Source organism: Musca autumnalis, unplaced genomic scaffold (assembly GCF_047663935.1).
Source record: "Musca autumnalis isolate F117 unplaced genomic scaffold, ASM4766393v1 scaffold_5, whole genome shotgun sequence".
In the NCBI taxonomy this organism is placed as follows: domain Eukaryota; kingdom Metazoa; phylum Arthropoda; class Insecta; order Diptera; family Muscidae; genus Musca; species Musca autumnalis.
The window spans coordinates 90,185,043-90,204,711 of NW_027412088.1; the positions used below are offsets into that span (position 1 = coordinate 90,185,043).

The window sequence follows — 19,669 nt, forward strand, 5'->3', positions numbered from 1 at the left end:
GAACGTTGAACTGAACTAGTTCGTTAGTGAACTGAATATGAACATGGCATAACTCTACAATCTAAAACATCGATAAATTTACTTATCGACGTTGTTTTTCCCGGTGTTTTGTTGTTTACTTTTTTAATATATTGCAAAAAATTCAGTCGAATCTATAAAAACTAAATAAAACATATTGAGAGAATGTTTGAAGTTATTATGGTCGGAGAATGGCAACATGTTGGAGTACTGGACGCATTTGTAGCACTAAACGGGAAAACTGGGAAAACTACTGCAAGTAGTAATATTTTGCAGGATCTGAACACATCTTTTATCTATTAAAATTTATTATTATAAAATATTTTTTTTTTGAGGCATAAATAGAATACTCTTCCACCTGGCAGAAAAATCTGGAAAAATTACCACAGGTAGATCTTGTTGTCCTGATCACAAATATATAAACTTTTCCGGGGGGAAGTCCATACTTCCCGAGATATGGGCCTCTTAAATTCCGAAAATTCCCTTGTTAAAGTAAGAAAAAATTTTAAATTAAAAAAAAATGTTGTTTTCGTGCCCTAAATTGGCTCCTGTCCATAGGAGAAAGTCTTAAATCCCCGGCCGAAGGCCGGCTACTTAGAAAAAACTTACAATTTAAAAAAAAATTTTCAAATTTTTTCCGTCAAGTGGTAGAGTATTCAATTTGTTCCTTTTTTATTTTTTCATTTGTTAGTACTATACACAATTAATACGATATGATATTTGAAGTTTTCATGTGATTGTTGTTTTTACCGCGTGACGCTATTCACATATTCACAACGGACCGATTGTATATGAACCATGGTATGTATGAACGTTGAACTGAACTAGTTCGTTAGTGAACTGAATATGAACATGGCATAACTCTACAATCTAAAACATCGACAAATTTACTTATCGATTAATCGACGTTGTTTTTCCCGGTGTTTTGTTGTTTACTTTTTTAATATATTGCAAAAATTCAGTCGAATCTATAAAAACTAAATAAAACATATAGAGAGGATGTTTGAAGTTGAGCCCATTATTGTTGATCATAAAGATGTAATACACGATGTTGTATTCGATTATTATGGTCGGAGAATGGCAACATGTAGCAGTGACCAAACTGTGAAGGTATGTTATTTGTTTTTCTTACCCTGCGTTTACAAAAGACAGGACAGTTGGCTTCATGTATTGATTGTCAAAAACTCAAAACTTGCCTCTGTGACGTAGGCGTCCAGACAACTGCAAAAACAGTTGTAAAATTATGAATGAAAATCTTCGATTTCTTTTTGTTTTCCGTTCACATACTTTGTTTTTGTACATATTCTTTTGTTTTCAACACATTTAAATTATCATCTTACTTCTTTTTCACAAAAATGTCAAAAATTTGTTAACCCTACTGTCTGTGAAAAACTGATAGACAGCTGGGAGACAGCCGACAAATGTATGTATGTGTTAGTAAATCAGAGTTGTATTTGAAGACAAACTGTCTGGTGTAAACGCCAAGTTAAGATCGATGATTGTGAGAGACTTCTGGCTAGTAGCTAGTTATAGCTTTAGTTATATAATGTTATCATATATTAATTTAGTTCAATTGGTTCCTTTACATTTTTTCTTTAATTCTGGTTTGCCATAATGATCATTGAGTAGTTCTCAATAATTTTTCCTGAGGATATGTTTTTTTTAGATTGTTTCTCTTTGCCCCCTTTTTATGCATCTTTACGCGTGTTTTGATCTTTATTTAAATCTTTATTTCATAATGATCTCATTTTCTTCAGTTATACGGCGTTTATATTATAGTTTTTTGCAGGGTTAACCTTCTTTATGAGGATTTGTTTGAAGTATATACAATGGAAATGACATTTGAAACCCAGACCCACTGGGTTAACCTTGTTATATATAAACGGCCTATTAGGTTCCCCAGCAACATATTTTGGTTATATTTTAATGACAGCAAATAACGATCTTGGTCCTATTGTTGGTAATTCAACCTTAATCAAAAACAAATTGAACCAATACTCTGGTTATTTGACTTTCGCTCATATCAACTGTCAAAGCTTGCGACCTTCAAATTACAACTTTACTCTAAGTGAGCTTAAGAGCATTATTTGTAATAGTGGTTTGGGACTGTTCGCCGTTTCCGAGACTTGGTTTAAATCTTACGTTTCATCGAAATCTGTTGCTATTCCTGGCTATTCATTTGTACGCAATGACCGTCCGAGTGCTAGGGGAGGAGGTGTTGGAATTTACGTACTAAATGGCATTAAACATAAGGTTGTTTTTCGTTCATCAAATCCTGGTGTTTGCGAGTCCCTTTTCATTGAACTTATTTTAGGCGTAAGAAAAATACTTTTTGGTGTGGTTTATTTGCCACACGGCAATATCTCATGCTTTGAGGAAGTGCATGAAGACATCTTATCGAGGTATAATACTATAGTTGCAGTTGGAGGCTTTAACTGCAACTTGTTTGACATTTCCAAGTCGTCCCAAATGCGGAATGCTTGCCTACGTCTTGGTCTTTCAGTTAGTCATAACTCTCTTCCTACACATTTTAATATTGCTACAAACTCTGTTTCACTAATAGATTTTTTTGTTTATAGTAATTCATGCTCTCTTATATTCTCGGATCAAGTCCAATGCCCCTCTATCTCGCACCATGCTTTAATATTTGGTGCCATTGACATAAACATTTCTAACTCAGAACAATTTTTCGAGTTCCGTGACTTTAAGAATATCAATTGGGAAACTTTGCACGAATATCTTGTGGGAGTAGACTTTAGCAGTTTTTATGGCTCGACTAATGTCGATATGCAGCTTTCATTTCTCGATTCGCTTATTGCAAATCTCTTTTCATTCGTTCCCATTGTGAGAAAGCGAGTAATTACGTCAGCGGAGCCGTGGTTAAATAGTATTTCTATAACACTATCAAAATCTTTACGAGATATGGCATACAATAATTTTTTAAGATATCCTACGCAGCAAAATAGAGCAGTATATTGTACCCTTAGAAACAGAGCTAAGTCAGTTCTTAGAAATGAACGTAGGAAATACTACACAAAACGTTTTAGTGGACTTGACGCAACGCAGGTCTGGAGACAGCTTCGTGCTGGTGGTGTCGTTGGTAGTGACAATAACCCCGCAATGGATTTTGACGTTAATGTTCTAAATGCTTATTTTACTGAGAACCATAGTGTTTGTAATGCGTATGTTGATTTGCCCGATGCTAACGGACTAGGTTATACCTTTTCCTTTAATTGCGTTTTCGAGATTGATGTTTTTAGAGCATTTAGGCGAATTAAATCACAATCAGTGGGTGTAGATGGTATACCTGTTAAATTTTTAAAGCTTATTTACCCATACATATCTAACCAATTTACACATTTTTTTAACACAATGTTCACCACTTCAGTCTTTCCACAAGCATGGAAGGTTGCAAAGGTTGTTCCTATCCCAAAAGCTAAGGATATATATGCTATGGATAACTTGAGGCCTATTAGTATTCTGCCGGCACTTTCTAAAGTAGCTGAGCACCTCATACGAGAGCAAATTCAGGCATTTATTGATGACCATAAACTTATCTATAATTATCAATATGGCTTCAGGCGTGGACTTAGTACCACCTCTCTGTTAGTAGATTTAACGGATCTGATTAGGGAGACTGTTGATGGAGGTGAGAGTAATGTTCTTGTTGCCCTTGATTTGTCCAAGGCGTTTGATTGTGTAGACCATTCGAGGTTAATTGAGAAGCTACGCTGTAACTATGCGTTTGATAGCACTTCTTGTAAGTTAATTTGTTCCTATTTGTCAGGACGTTCTCAGTACGTTTCCCTTAACGGTGTTATTTCCAGCAGATGTAATATTTATGGTGGGGTACCTTAAGGTTCCATTTTAGGCCCCCTTCTTTTCATTTTATACCTCAATGACATTGGTAGTTCTTTATGTAATAGCAGTTGTCGTCCATTCTTGTATGCTGATGACATACATTTACTGTTTAAAGGTAAATCCAGCGCTCAGTTGGAGCATGATATTAATACTACCTTGTGCTCTATATCACGTTGGTTAGGTAACAATAATTTGGTAGTGAATGTTTCTAAAACCAAAGCTATAGTTCTGGGTCCCTTATGTCGCCTGAATAATGGTATTAATATACAACTTAATGGAATGTTGATTGAGTTTGTTGATCATTTAAAATGTTTAGGAGTTATACTCGACACAAAATTTGATTTTTCAGCGCATATAGACGCGTTATACCCTAGAGTAGTTAATATTCTCCGGAAATTGTATTCTACTGAATTGTATTTGCCTCTCTTTGTCAAGAAAAATCTTGCTTATTCTATGTTAATATCTATCATTTCTTATGGCATAGAAGTTATATCGGGTACAACGCATGAACATTTTGGAAAAGTAGAAAAGCTGTTCAATATGATTGTAAGATATGTTTATAACATGCGCCGATATGACCATATTTCGGAGCAGGCAATGATTTTCCTAGGAGTCCCGTTTAATACTTTTGTTCAGCAACGAGTTGTTTCATTTCTTTATAAATCGGTAATTTTTGAACTTCCCGGTCTCCTGCGAGATCGGCTTGCTTTCTCTAGATCTACTAGAAACACACAACTTACATTTCCACGTTTTTCAACATCATTATACGAAAGATCTTTTATTGTTCGCTCTCTTCGTTTATGGAATCATCTTCCTGCAGAGCTACGAAAGTTTTCGTTTTCCAGAAGTATATTTCGACAAAGGTTTGAAAGCTTTGCGGTTAATAATACGTTGGGCTGATGTAATTTTATTGTCACGAATATAACTTGTCATTTGCTTTGTAGAGTCTACTGTATTGGAATTCTGGTGCATTGATTCATTTTGTTATTACCAACAATAGGTATATATTAACTCTTTTTTTATTTTGGCTGGGGAGCCTTATTCATGCCTTGTAGTTTTTTAGCGCTCACACATATGTACATTTAATTATACTTATAGTTATAAGATTTGAATTGTAATATTTTAAGATACATTTCCTGATTCGAAGACCACATTTGTAGTTATTGCATGTTGTGATATTAATATGCCAAATGGCTTCTTCGCAACAACAAAATAAATAAATAAATTTGTATTGTTACGGAATTAGATTTAACTAATCTCCGTGTAGACGTTGTTTTATTCCCCGATACGATTTGTACCAAATAAAACAGGGTTCGTTTTAGATTACGTTTCTACAATGCTTTATTTACTTTATTACACTTATTCAGAACCGACTTTAATTACAAAGCACACAGCAAGTCTCTAGTTAGCACGCAGCTCTTATTTAACCGATCTGTTCAGCTCAACGCTTAAAACACAACTCCACTCGTCATTGTCAGTACCCCTATATTTATATCCCAAAGTCTCCCTGTTCTAGAGTCCTCCAGAACACATATGGCAACATCTCGAATCTGTGCAGCGAACACACAGACGCACATTCGCACTAAGCGAACAACCATACTCACATACATACATGGGGGAATACAATTGGACGACAAGCACAGTAATGACGTAACAACAACAAACAAGTGCAAAGAAGTAACAAACTAAACAATAATTACATGATTATGGCAAAACAAAATAAAAGCACATTAATGAAAGGTAAAGTAACATCTAGAATAATGAAGAGAGTTCTACATGGTAGTTGTTGTTGCTTAAATAAAGTAAATGCGTATTAAAAACTTTACGTTACAATTCAAATTTTTAAATTAACGGAAATTAAACTAAACTAACTTAATCCTATCAGTTACATTCGTAACAGTATTTTTAGTTTGGTCTCGTATGTGCTTCCGAGCTTCCATTTCTCATTCGTTCTTTCACTTTTTAAAAACAACTTTAGATTTGGGATGAAAATGAACAAGGCAAGTGGTCGGTTACTTCAAGTTGGAAGGCCCATTCCGGATCCATATGGCGTGTTTCATGGGCCCATCCTGAATTCGGACAAGTCTTGGCCACGTGCTCTTTCGACAGAACTTCTTCGGTGTGGGAAGAGGTATTGGGTGAAAAAGTCGGTGGTACAATGACACCAGCTCGTCGCTGGGTTAAACGTACAATATTGGTAGATTCACGAACCAGTGTCACAGATGTAGAATTTGCACCAAAATATTTGGGTTTATTACTGGCCACAGCTTCTGCAGATGGCGTTATACGTATCTATGAAGCTCCAGACATAATGAATTTAAGTCAGTGGTCCGTGCAACATGAAATAACCAATAAACTGCCGTTAAGTTGCCTTTCATGGAACACATCGATGTATATGTTGTCATCACAATTGTTGGCTGTAAGTTTGTTTCGAAGGAATTTTATTTACCAAAATGTTAATAATGAGTCCTACCGGCCTTTTAGCCGTATCGAACATGCTTCTCGATTCCCCAGTGTCTAATGAACTACTTCTAACTGATCCATTTAGTTGTATTTTGGTCCTAAGTGAAGCGAACACAGCTTTTCAGAACGTTTTTGCACAATCCATGCGTTATAACAGCAGAGAAAGCTCTGTATTACTAAGCGTTTACACCAGACAGTTTGTCTTCAAATACAACTCTGATTTACTAACACATACATACATTTGTCGTTTGTCTCTCAGCTGTCCATCAGTTTTTCACAGACAGCCGGGTTGGCAAATTTTCGACGTTTTTGTGAAAAAGAAGTGAGATGATAACTCAAATGTGCTGAAAACAAAAGAATACGTACAAAACAAAATATGTGAACGGAAAACAAAAAGAAATCGGTGATTTTCATTCATAATTTTACAACTGTTTTCGCAGTTGTCTGGACGCCTACGTCACGCAGGCAAGTTGTGGAATTTTGACAATCAATGAAGTCAACTGTCCTGTCATTTGTAAACGCAGGGTTAAAATGTTAAATGAGCTATCATATCCTTCTGTGGTGGTGGAGAATCACTGTAGGGCTTACACCCGAACTTGAGGTTCTCCTACTATTTATTTTTGGTGGGAATGTGAAAAGGGACATAATTTTTGAGAAAATTAACTGAAAAGGAAAGTCCTTATGTGTAAGTATTATTACATGTTTTGTTGCGTGCGACACCCAGTCAATTATAATTTATTTATAGGCGGTGTTCGTGGATGCTGGCAAATGGAAATGAACCGGATCCGCTGAGATGCCGGTTGAGGTGGAGATTCATTGTTGCCACTTAATCATCCGATTAGTGAACGACGTAACGTAAAGAAATACAACTCTACAGGGAGCCAAAGGTTTCTGTAGGTGAAACCCAAAATGAAAATAAATAAATGTCGGAAAATGCGCGAAAATTTGGAAAAGAGGGGAAAATTCATGCTGTTAGAGGTCCTATAAAAGGGATAACGGGGAGAAATATATCTCTTATTAATCTTTGTGTTGTCATCAAGAAGCCAGTTTCTTTCCATTGAACAATCGGAACATTTTTATCATTGGACAATAATAGTGGAAAATTAAAAAAAAAAAAACATAAATTTCAAACAAATACGATTGTGTTTTCTTTATTGACACTGTTTTGGTTCTGTTTTACATATATGCTTTTGTGCGTGCAAATCATTGTAAGTCATATAGATAGCTAATAAAAGTTAGACACTGTAGTTCAATAAGTATTTTCTTTGTTGAAGATAACGCCAAAAATTAAAACAACAGCAACCAAAGCGAGAAAAATACTGACTCCTCCAAGTATTGGCCTGGGGGAAGTCAGTGTGAGTTTTATGTCGGTGGCATCTATTCCAGACTGCTATTGGGTTGAATTCAGCCAAGTTTGATGAAAAACAGCTAAGCATTCGAGGTAATAAACATTAGAAGCATCGCTAAAAGATCCAGCTGACTGTTTGGAAGAATTAATCAGCAAATTTGTTCGCCACGTGTGATGTTTGATGCTTGGGCCTGTTTCTGGAGCAACACGACAAACATAGCCATCTGAAATGATACGAGGAAACAAATATATGAGTATCAGAAATAAAGGTAAAGACGTTCATGTTTTTTTAGTACCTTTGTTTATCGAATGCACCCCGAAGACTGGTCAGGTCTGCCACCGCAAAGATTATAAGGTCCTCTAAAAAGAAAAAAAAAACTATTAATGACATTTGTACTAAGATAATTTCGATAGATATTTATAATCTTAGTATAAGTTGTGTTGTCTGTAGTTAGTAATTTAGTAAATAAGATTTTTTGAATTTGTTAGGGTTTTTAATGCCAGGAAATCTACGTGAGGTTAGGGTTACCTATGTCGTGCGTTAGGAGTAATCTGAAGGTTTTAGTTCATGGACGATATGGTAATGTCCATCACTTGTTAAGAGAGCTCTTTTAGGAAGTAGGAAGATCAAAGTAAAGTGGCCAGATTGGCAAAAAAATCAAGACTCCTCAACGTATTTAATTGGTAGCCTGAGAAGTGGCTCACAGTTATAATGACTGGTGTTAGGAATTCCAATTGACTTCATTTTTATGTTTTCTTCATGTTCATAGGTTTAAGTTTCCTGTACAAAAATGCCAATAAATTGTTTTAATGTTTGATTGTCTTATAATATGAATTGCTAAGTGTTTTGTAAAAGAGGGAGATACAGTGGCGGCCATATAATTAAGAACGACATCATATTAAAAAGTATTTGACTTGCTACGTTCCAAATATTTGAATATTTATATGGAACAAAATTTGTAAATAAAGTACAGGGTAAGCACTTTCAAATAAAGCCAAAACATGTTTTAATTCTCCCTCGTTTATACGAAAGAAACCACGATTTATTAAAATAGTCATAAATCGACCTGGCCACATAATTAAGAACGATATAAGTAAAGGTTACTTTAAGGTAATTTTCATACACAATATGTGAATATATCGTTATGTATTTTAGAAATCGGTTACTTTGATTCATTTTTAGTATCAATTGTCCTTCAATGGTACATATTATTGAGTCTAAGTTTGATAATTAGGGCATACCTAAGGTTTTCCAAAATTTGCCCATAATTTGACGAATTTATTTTATTTTTGGGATCTAAAGCCACAGTTTTGGCTTCCTCTCATTCCCTCGATGACGCTCTAAACGATACCCTGTGATTGTCGTTCCATAGTCGGCGCTTATTTACCCTTAAATTGGTTTTTACTCCACTTTTTTGAATCCTTTACGTGGGAATTGTCTGGGAAGTAGTTTCGTATGAGCCATTTCCACCTTATAAATCGGCAGGATTGTTGTCTGCAGGTAGTAGACAGAAAATAAAAAAATAATTTCGTTTTGTACAAAAAATTAGCCTAACGGTACACCGAACAAAAATGAAAGGTTTAATATTTTGAAAGCCTTCATTGCACAATGTCTTTGTGGGTGTGGTAAGCATAGTTATGTAAGACTTTTTAATCAATGAAGCTCTTATTAATATCAAAACCAGACAAATCAATAATTTTTATGGATGAAAATACAATTTTTGTATAAACTAATGTTAGATGTATATACACAAAATTATTGTGGAATTCGAGCATTCAAAACATCATGTTAATAAATGTTATATTCGGTGTGGAATTCTTCCAATTTTTGTATAGACATTATATTATTGTTTCATTTCGTGTCTACTACCTGCAGACAAACATTCTACCGCTTTATAAGGTGGAAATGGCTCATACGAAACTACTTCCCAGACAATTCCCACGTGAAGGATTCAAAAAAGTGGGGTAAAAACCAATTTAAGGGTAAATAAGCGCCGACTATGGAACGACAATCACAGGGTATCGTTTAGAGCGTCATCGAGGGAATGAGAGGAAGCCAAAACTGTGGCTTTAGATCCCAAAAATAAAATAAATTCGTCAAATTATGGGCAAATTTTGGAAAACCTTAGGTATGCCCTAATTATCAAACTTAGACTCAATAATATGTGCCATTGAAGGACAATTGATACTAAAAATGAATCAAAGTAACTGATTTCTAAAATACATAACGATATATTCACATATTGTGTATGAAAATTACCTTAAAGTAACCTTTACTTATATCGTTCTTAATTATGTGGCCAGGTCGATTTATGACTATTTTAATAAATCGTGGTTTCTTTCGTATAAACGAGGGAGAATTAAAACATGTTTTGGCTTTATTTGAAAGTGCTTACCCTGTACTTTATTTACAAATTTTGTTCCATATAAATATTCAAATATTTGGAACGTAGGAAGTCAAATACTTTTTAATACGATGTCGTTCTTAATTATATGGCCGCCACTGTAGGTGTATGTTGATGTGAGGTAAGTGTGTGTGGAAAATGGGGCCCTTTAAATTTAGTATTGATGTCAGGACGGAAGGGTCAAGGTAGGGCGGGCAAAGTGGGGGAACAATGACACCAAGTTCCTTCATTATGTTTGTATGTAGTGTTGTGTCGTTTTGTTTGTTTTTGTATTGAGTCCCTTTTCCTTTATTGTTCGACCCCTAGGGCTAATGGTGGCAGGGTTAAGAACCCCCTGAATATGTGTGCACCGTCTGAGCGAGTTGGAACCCCACCATAGCGCCGCATTAGGCGGTACGTAACAGTTTCAAAAGGACAACGGCATCAAATAAATTCCCGTTTCTTCAAAACGGACAAGTCGAAACTCGATCAAGATCACCCCATATTGAAACTTTAGAACTTTTCTGAGCATCTCATGGCTTTAAAATTCAAAAACAGGACATAACAACCGGAATTTTGTCGCTACAGTTGTTGTATTTGTAGATGACCAATTTTTGTGGATTTTACGATCCAGTGTACGTTGGACTTGTCACTATAGGTACTATAAAGGCCTGCGTACATAAGCTGCTCTGCCTGATTGCCTTGCTTTCCTGCTTCATTTTTGACATAATAAAAATAAAAGAATAAAGAAGGCCGAGCAAATTTCGAACTGGGTTGCCCTTTTCTTTTTTATTCTTTTATCAGAAGTAAGCAAGGTAAGCAGGCAAGGCAGCTTATGTACGCAGGCCTTAACTGCCATTAAAATCAATTAATATACTCTTTATGATCTTAAGTACAGATTTAGTTTCATTTTATTCAAAAATATCAAGAATTTTTTACACAGTTCCACGAGGATTCTCCGTTGTATACTAACTTTTGCGACATAAATTTTGATCTTTTTGGGATTCGAACCGTACATTTGCTAATGTTTGCAAATATTGCGCACTTTTAATTGTTATTACGGAATACAACCTTCTTGTCTATCAAATAAAACAAATTGCTTGTTGTTTTCAATGAGTTTAGTGATATTTATCCCTAATACCTTTTGGTTTCAACGGTGTATACTAACTTTTGCGACAGACTGTATGTTGGCATGTGTATGTATGGCATGTATGAACGTTGAACTGAACTAGTTCGTTAGTGAACTGAATATGAACAAGGCATAACTCTACAATCTAAAACATCGATAAATTTACTTATCGATTAATCGACGTTGTTTTTCCCGGTGTTTTGTTGTTTACTTTTTTAATATATTGCAAAAATTCAGTCGAATCTATAAAAACTAAATAAAACATATAGAGAGGATGTTTGAAGTTGAGCCCATTATTGTTGATCATAAAGATGTAATACACGATGTTGTATTCGATTATTATGGTCGGAGAATGGCAACATGTAGCAGCGACCAAACTGTGAAGGTATGTTATTTGTATTTTTAGTTTGTTCTCGTATGTGCTTCCGTGCTTCCATTTCTCATTCGTTCTTTCACTTTTTAAAAACAACTTTAGATTTGGGATGAAAATGAACAAGGCAAGTGGTCGGTTACTTCAAGTTGGAAGGCCCATTCCGGATCCATATGGCGTGTTTCATGGGCCCATCCTGAATTCGGACAAGTCTTGGCCACGTGCTCTTTCGACAGAACTTCTTCGGTGTGGGAAGAGGTATTGGGTGAAAAAGTCGGTGGTACAATGACACCAGCTCGTCGCTGGGTTAAACGTACAATATTGGTAGATTCACGAACCAGTGTCACAGATGTAGAATTTGCACCAAAATATTTGGGTTTATTACTGGCCACAGCTTCTGCAGATGGCGTTATACGTATCTATGAAGCTCCAGACATAATGAATTTAAGTCAGTGGTCCGTGCAACATGAAATAACCAATAAACTGCCGTTAAGTTGCCTTTCATGGAACACATCGATGTATATGTTGTCATCACAATTGTTGGCTGTAAGTTTGTTTCGAAGGAATTTTATTTACCAAAATGTTAATAATGAGTTTGTTTTGTGTTTTAGGCTGGCAGCGATGAAACGGCCACAGCTACGGGAAAAGTTTTTATTTTTGCCTACAGTGAAAATGCCCGTAAATGCGTAAAGGTCGATACAATAAATGACATTACTGATCCCGTGACTGATTTAGCATTTGCTCCAAACGCCGGAAGAAGTTTCCACATGTTGGCTGTGGCCAGTAAAGATTTGTACATTGTTAATATTCGTGGAACAAGGTAAGCGTTTTTATTTATTTATTTATTGATATTAATATTATAGTAAATATAATATTAATATGGGAGAAAGAAAAGCATTGGCTGCAGAGGCCATCAGCTTTTACAATTTATAATACTTAAATTTACTGAAGGATATGACTAATTATATTATTGACTTAGTAGTTAATATAAAATTATACATATTTTTGATGTTGTCCGGGCTGGGGGTTTTGAGCATTTCCATGCCACTTTTGTTGAGAATAGTTTGTTGGATTTGTGAGAGACAGGTACATGATTCCAAAATGAGTTGGACAGAAATTATGTTGCCGCATTTAGTGCATTTGTTGTCTATATTTTTATTTAGCAGATGTTGATGTGTGGCTATTGTATTCCCCATCCGTAGACGAGAAAATATACGAATATGCTTCTTGTCAACATCGGTGGGATATACAGGTGGCGTATATGTGGGATTAATTTGAGTGTAGTGGTAGTGTTGAAAATCCTTTTTACTGATCTGAAGATGTTGATCAAGCTCTGAAGAAATATGTTTCCTAAGATCCAGTTTCTCAATTAAAGAATCATTCAGTAATGGAGCCATACAGTCATATTTGGCGGCTGAGTCTGCCCTAACATTTCCTTGTAAACCAACATGACCAGGTAGCCAAAATAGTTTTATGATGTTTTCATTTGATATAAGGCAATCGCGTATTTTATTAATAGATTTCCAATTTGTATTGGTAATGTTTGCAACGACCTTGAGCACGGATAAACTATCGGAGAATATAACAGTCTTACATTTGGTGAGTTTCAAAATATCTATTGCAAATAATATTCCAGCGGCTTCAGCGCTGAAAATTGAGGATATGTTGTTTACTCTTTTACATCCAAGAATTAAGCCAGTATCGTCGACTACTGCGTATGCTGTGTTGAATTGATCTTTTGATGCATCGGTGTAGAGGATTTTGGGTTAGGCGTTTTTATACTTGAAAATTTATTGAAATATTGCTCATTATTTTTTCGTTATCTTATTACTATTTGTTTTGTGGAAAGCATGTTATTTTTATGGGGGTGTATTAGCATTATATTATTGCTTGTTTTATTAGTGGTGTGGATGTCTATTAAATATTGCAATGACTCAGTTTCAAAGTTGAAACTTGTAGTTTATTATTTCATAAAAAGAAAAAAGGTATTGCAATTTTCAGATTTCATTACAGCATCGCTCAGTGTCCGATTTTCCGAAAAACCTGGCTAAAACTCTAAAAATGAATTGATTTTGACCTAGCCTTTGGTTCTTATGTTTTTCGGGCCGCTGATTACATTTTTGATATTATTTAACACTCAGGCGGTCATTGAAGGAGTCTTTTTGGTCACTCCTCTTATAAAATGTGATCTTATCGGACCAAATATTCTACAAATTTCTTCGCCATCAATTTTTACTATAGGTCCTAGAATACACCAAAACTCTATATCCTACCTTAACTCCAGAAATATGCAAATTAGAAAAACATTTTAGGTTTTAGGTTCATCAAAGTTTTGGCAAAATTGTCATACAAAGCATCATTTTAGAAGAATGGCGTCAAAGACCAAAATGTTCTCAGCTAAATTTCACTAAAAGTCACCAAAGAAATGAAATCTCTATTTGCATTACATACCAAGGAAATATCGGTATCAATATTGCCAAAAACCCAAGAAACTAAAATAGGTGTGCAAGGTTCCACAATTTCTACAGTTTTGGAAATATTTGAGTTAAGATCACTTGGAATCCTTGCACTTTAGGTGTATAATGCCTTTGGCAACTTTACTGACAAGAATGCAAGGAATAATTGTCTCAAAAAAATTAACCCTCGTGCGAGTCATAAAAGGCGTCCTTTTGGTCCCTTTTTCCACAAATCTTTAAAATCTCTATAAAATGTGGTCGGATCAGACCAAAATATTCTAGAAATTTGTTCGCCATAAAATTTTACTATAGGTCTTAAAATATATCAAAACTATAATTTATGCCCAAACGCCAGAAAGTGACCCTATACTATATTCTGACATTCTGAATGAAAGAAAATCTGTATATACCTGCAAGACAAAATATCACATAAAAACGAAATGTGCAGGATGTTTCGATGGAAATTGGTAAAAAACCCTTCTTTTTTTATGAAATGATAAATTACACGGCCCAACTCGATCTTACTCACAACTATTTTCATAATTTATTGTGAAAATTGATCTTGAAAAAAATTAACAAGTACGGACATCAATTATTAAAGAACGCACAATTCATTGGGACACTGAACATCTTAAATACGTTTCACATATCTTTCATTATAATTACAAAAAGAAAATATTTAATAACCGTTGTTTATTTTGCATATTATCATAGATTTATAAACAACTTAAATATTAAAAAAATATAAAATTCCCAATAGGGTCACTTCGACCTGCTTTTATACCCACTTATTAAACAAGAAATGTATATATTTTTTCATAACTACACGCACTGGGATCCTATAAACAATACCTGAACCTTTTTAGTGTAAATTGATAATTTTTTTTTTCGATTTTTGGCCAGGTTTTTTGGAAAATCGGACACTGTGCATCGTCTTAAAGGAGGGACGCTCTTCTTTGCAAAGACCGTATAGTGAGTGTGCCCGCTGAGTTGTTTTTGCATTTGCTTCTCTCTCTCTCTCTCTCTCACGTAAAGGAAATGTAAGCCTTAATTTTAAACATTTCTCGTTTATTTAGAGATATAGCATCAGTAGTAGAGGAATCTATAAAAAATAGATTTATTTCCAAAAAAACTATAGAATGGTTGTTTTAACTTCTTTGGATTGGCTGCATTACAATAGAAGATGTCGTAGTGAGGAGGGAATTCGGTAGATACGATGGAAGGTATTGGGAGGGGAAGCATTCGAAGTTGTAAAAAGTTGTCCTTTTGGCAATTATAGTATTAGAAAAATCTAAAGCGATTAGACGTTTCATTCCGATTCATTAGTTTAGGAAGAGACTTGGAAGTAAGTTCAGGACTCACTGTAGTTATAGTCCAGGCGGGACAAGGGAGACTTCTCTCATATCAATGAGTGCACCCCGATTCATATTAGCTCAATGATATGGGACCTACTGTTTATCGCCGAGTCCGAACGGCGTGTCTTACGACACCACTTGTAGAGAAGTTATACATGGCTGAAATACTCAGGAAATGTCGCCAACATTACTGAGGGGTATTTTGCCACCGTTGGAAATTTGGGAATCGAACCGAAGACCTTCTGAGTGCAAGGCGGGTGTGCATACCATTGCACCACGTCCGTTTAAACGGACAGCTAACTTTGCAGTGTAATACAGAATAATTCTTGCGTTGTATTTACAATTTATGTTTTTAGAATAATACTTTCACATCTTTTCTAACTAATTTCTGCGTTGTACAAGTGTAACTTATCTACTTAAGTGTTTTTTTACCATTGTAAGAAAATTAAAAAATCACTTCACGAAAAGGGTTATTTTTGTGACCGAACCGCGAAAAATTGCGCAGGTCAAATGTCAATTTATGAACATGGAAGGACAGACATATGAGCAAACAATTAGAAAATACAAAAAACCCCGCAGTAAAACAAGTATCTAACTGCTTTTTACCTGCATTTTTGTGCACATTTTTCCTGGCGTTTAAACGACCAGTCGGTATGGAAACTGTATCCGATTTATCCCAAAAATACTGTGTGATGCTAAATCCACGGTTCTTGATGGATTTTATTGAAATAGGTTAAGATCCATGTATTTTTTCACGGTTGATAGTGAAATCGGATGCGCATAAAAAGTGTGTGCACTTTGTGCAAATTATTAGCGTTATACAATTTTTTGCACACTAAACTGCAGACGATGCTACATCGCCGCCGCCAAAGTAAATCTCGGTAAATGTTTACAAATGAAAAGAAAACAAATCGTTGTATCGGGAAACCTCATGCGCAACAAGTGATTTTGAGGATTTCGCTATTTACACGCATTTCAAAATGTATATTACCCGATACAGTTTACCCAAAATATATAAGAACATCTTCCCTACCTCCCTTAAGATGTTAGCGTGTATATCATTGTAATTACAAATATGTGTTTTCGCGTGAATTTTACCCAAAATAGATGAAAAAATCCGACCTAGTTTTCCCAAATGTTCTTCAACAATTTGAAAAAATAATATTTTTTCTTACAAACGTTTTTTTAAATTTGTTCAATATATTTTTTGTTTTTGCTATAATATGCGAACCGCTAAACAGATTTTTAAAGTTTTGGTTTCATTTGCGATGTTTAGATTAGGTACATATGTATATTTAAGATGCATAAACAGCTTGAATTTTATTAAAACGTGTTGCAAACTATCAATTTTTTTAATTCTTACTTTCCTCGAAAGTTGACAACTTTTTGACTAAAGTTATGGGACATCATATAGTATGTAAGAAGCCATTAATTTACAATGTTTCTCAATATAACGAGTAGCGCTTTTTTACATTTTTTTCTTGTTATCAGAATTGAAACCGCTATAACTTTTTCGCGCAATAACCGAAATTACTATCTCGAACGGATTTGAGAATGGGAATTTTTTCTCAATCCATGTACCTTTCGTGCAGCTTAAATTTTTTTTTTTTTCGATTGAAAACTAAAAATTTTGTCTTTTCCTCATATATTGTTCGAGGCAACAGCCAGAGCGTTAAACAACTCTAATCACTAAAGGTTTTGTCTATAAAATAAATTGAATTACCCAATAATTGCTCAATCGCCACAAGGACAATAGCCCAAATGACTTTTGTTTTCAAAGAAACTTCAAATCTATTGGATTTACTACTATCAACAAAAATATTAAATATTATATATTAAAAAAAATCAGCTGAGCCAGGCTGGGGTTTGAACTCACGTCCTTGAAAAACACAAGGAAAAAAGTGTTGTCACAGCGTGTTAGTGTTCAGAGCCAAAGCTCATAACTTTCAAAGACTACGCTAAGCGTTTGTCATGAAAGCCATACAATGACTGAAAAAAAAACATTCAGCACTGTACAAAACAAATTGTATTTGAAAGAGTAAAAGTTAGATGATAGCAAAGCCGTCCCACATCCGATATGTCTGAGGAGCCTTCATTACCAAAGGCGAAACATGTCATGTCACATAGTACTGGGTGTGTGGGTTCGAGTCGTCGGCTTTCCTTTTTCAGATGCATTATTGATCATCAAGCACGATTTTCCAACGAGAAATTAACTAAAAGATATTAACAGTTTTAGTCGAACATTCAGTACATCAGTGCAGATGGATATGCTATCGGGAAGTGTTGTACCCTGCGCACACTCCTAGCAGGGATTATTACTATTGCTGTGTCAAAGTACAGGATTGGCGAAATGTAATCTGTTTCAAATCCCATATAAGTTCAGAATATTTCACATGGTGGAGGGCATTGGAGGTATAAAACTTTCCACCTGAAATTTGTCGGTATAAGCCCACGTCTTCATATAGCCCCCATAGTACGGTACCTCCCGATTTTCGGTATTTTGAAGGTTGTGGCCTCAATATCCCGCCAAAATGGCTGAAACTTGGTATTAAGTCTTCAACAACATTCAAACAACTTTCCACCTAAAATTTGTCGGTTTAGGTTCAGGCCTTCATATAGCCCCCATAGAACGATACCTCCCGATTTTCGGTACTTTGAAGGTTGAGGCATATGCAAAATTTTATGCATATGCAAAAATTTATGCATTTTGTATAACTTTGCATATGTCATATGTTCCGATTTCAATTTAATCAGAATCCAAAAATATGCCCAGATCCAAAATTTGACATAAATCGGACCAAAAATAGGGGTTGCATAAAATTCGGCTGTCTAGTTATGAGTACGGTGGCACAGAGCGTGTGTGTCCGACTACAAATCAGAGGGTTGTGTGTTCAAAGCTCACATCCGGCCGGGTACTTCTTGTTAAACAAAAAAAAGAACAGTCGGTGGTGCCCATGCAAGCACATCTAAGCGTTTAAACAACCCTTAATGTTCGTACGCGTGGCCTAGTGTATAGTGTGTTCGGCTACAAATCAGAAGTTCGCAAGATCAAATCCAGCAGACAGCAGAATAAAATATAATAAAAATATGAAGTTTGTTGAAATTGAAGACAAAATTCCACCTCAAATATTCTAAAAAGTAGAACAAATGTTTTTAGCTTATTTTTCAACTTCTAGTGAGCATAGAATAACTAGTTATTCTAGTGGTCGTGGAATAAATAGTTATTCAGTGCGACATCCCCTTGTTACAATAATGGATTAGTAGGGGGTTTTGTAAGTAGTTACGACTACCAAAAAGTACTATAAAAACCCATTATTTTGGGGGGATTTTTTGCTGGGTATCGACTCAGAATATATACATATACATACATTATTCGGTCGCCAATGATTTTTTTCAATGCGTTATAAGCGGAAAAATAAACTTAATATACCCTCCATACAATAGTGGAGGGCATAAAATCGACATTTTCAATTGTTTTAATGAAAAACTTTAACTTTGTTTATTTTTAGTGATGCAACCGGTACTTCCAAATTAGATATACAAACAGTCAAACATACCGATCACAATTGTCCAGTATGGCGAGTTTGTTGGAATATGTTAGCCACCATGTTGATTTCCACTGGTGATGATGGCTGTGTACGGATTTGGAGAAGTAAGTTCGACAAATTTTCTTTTAACCACAAATAACGATAATTAATAATATTTCCCATTTATTTATTTTTTTTCAGTGAATTATAGTAAAAAATGGAAATGCGCTGCAGTACTTAAAGCTGAGGGTTCTGGTCCGTCCTATGAACCGGCATTAAATTCACCCAGTTTTTCTAGTTCCGCAGCAGCAACAGTAAAATATTATAAAAAGGGAATAATAAGTAATCCCAATCAAGTGCCATGGCATTGAAATAATAACAGAGCCAACTAAGCCTAAATCCCACTCCAATGCCAATGCTGGAAAATGGGTGAAGTTTATACAATTAAATGCATAAGGTTATTATACTTAGTTCTTGTTTTACTTTTTACGTTCTTTTTTTTTGTAATAAAATTCACATTTTTCGAAAAAAAGAAATAAGACACGAGTCAATCAATGATTTATATCAATAATGAAAAAATGTGTTCAAATGCAAAAACAAACATGAAATATTGAATATTTTATAGCTAGAAAATACAAACAAAAAAATATTCCGAAATATATTCACATATGAAGCGAATGAGTTGTAATAATTGCACAACATGTAAATTGGGATAGGGGTAGATGACAGACAGACAGTAATCTACCTTTATGACATTT

At 34.9% G+C, this 19,669-nt stretch overlaps 2 protein-coding genes and 1 long non-coding RNA gene across 3 annotated transcripts; all 3 read left to right on the forward strand.

The window, feature by feature from the left end:
- Nucleotides 1–941: 941 nt before the first annotated feature.
- Nucleotides 942–6,414, forward strand: LOC141386687 (nucleoporin seh1-like). The gene is made up of 3 exons (XM_073955607.1): nucleotides 942–1,128; nucleotides 5,858–6,298; nucleotides 6,364–6,414. Exons 1-3 carry the CDS (start codon nucleotides 1,018–1,020, stop codon nucleotides 6,412–6,414), a joined length of 603 nt encoding a protein of 200 aa, XP_073811708.1. The 5' UTR covers nucleotides 942–1,017.
- A 671-nt stretch (nucleotides 6,415–7,085) lies between these two features.
- On the forward strand, nucleotides 7,086–10,498 carry LOC141387577 (uncharacterized). The gene is made up of 3 exons (XR_012408585.1): nucleotides 7,086–7,550; nucleotides 7,617–8,557; nucleotides 10,200–10,498. It is a non-coding gene; the product is annotated as an uncharacterized lncRNA (long non-coding RNA).
- Nucleotides 10,499–11,355: 857 nt separating this feature from the next.
- LOC141387792 (nucleoporin seh1) lies at nucleotides 11,356–19,447 on the forward strand. Its single transcript, XM_073957975.1, has 5 exons — nucleotides 11,356–11,588; nucleotides 11,679–12,119; nucleotides 12,185–12,393; nucleotides 18,894–19,036; nucleotides 19,113–19,447. The coding sequence occupies exons 1-5, from the start codon at nucleotides 11,478–11,480 to the stop codon at nucleotides 19,280–19,282; spliced, it is 1,074 nt and encodes a 357-aa protein (XP_073814076.1). The 5' UTR covers nucleotides 11,356–11,477; the 3' UTR covers nucleotides 19,283–19,447.
- The last annotated feature ends 222 nt before the right edge of the window (nucleotides 19,448–19,669 follow it).

Coding starts and splice junctions, on each gene's coding strand:
- LOC141386687 (XM_073955607.1), top strand. CDS start 1,018: ATGTTTGAAGTTGAGCCCATTATTGTTGATCATAAAGATGTAATACAC. Junction 1,129..5,857: donor GCAGTGACCAAACTGTGAAG/GTATGTTATTTG, acceptor AAACAACTTTAG/ATTTGGGATGAAAATGAACA. Junction 6,299..6,363: donor TGTCATCACAATTGTTGGCT/GTAAGTTTGTTT, acceptor CCGGCCTTTTAG/CCGTATCGAACATGCTTCTC.
- LOC141387792 (XM_073957975.1), top strand. CDS start 11,478: ATGTTTGAAGTTGAGCCCATTATTGTTGATCATAAAGATGTAATACAC. Junction 11,589..11,678: donor GCAGCGACCAAACTGTGAAG/GTATGTTATTTG, acceptor AAACAACTTTAG/ATTTGGGATGAAAATGAACA. Junction 12,394..18,893: donor GTTAATATTCGTGGAACAAG/GTAAGCGTTTTT, acceptor GTTTATTTTTAG/TGATGCAACCGGTACTTCCA.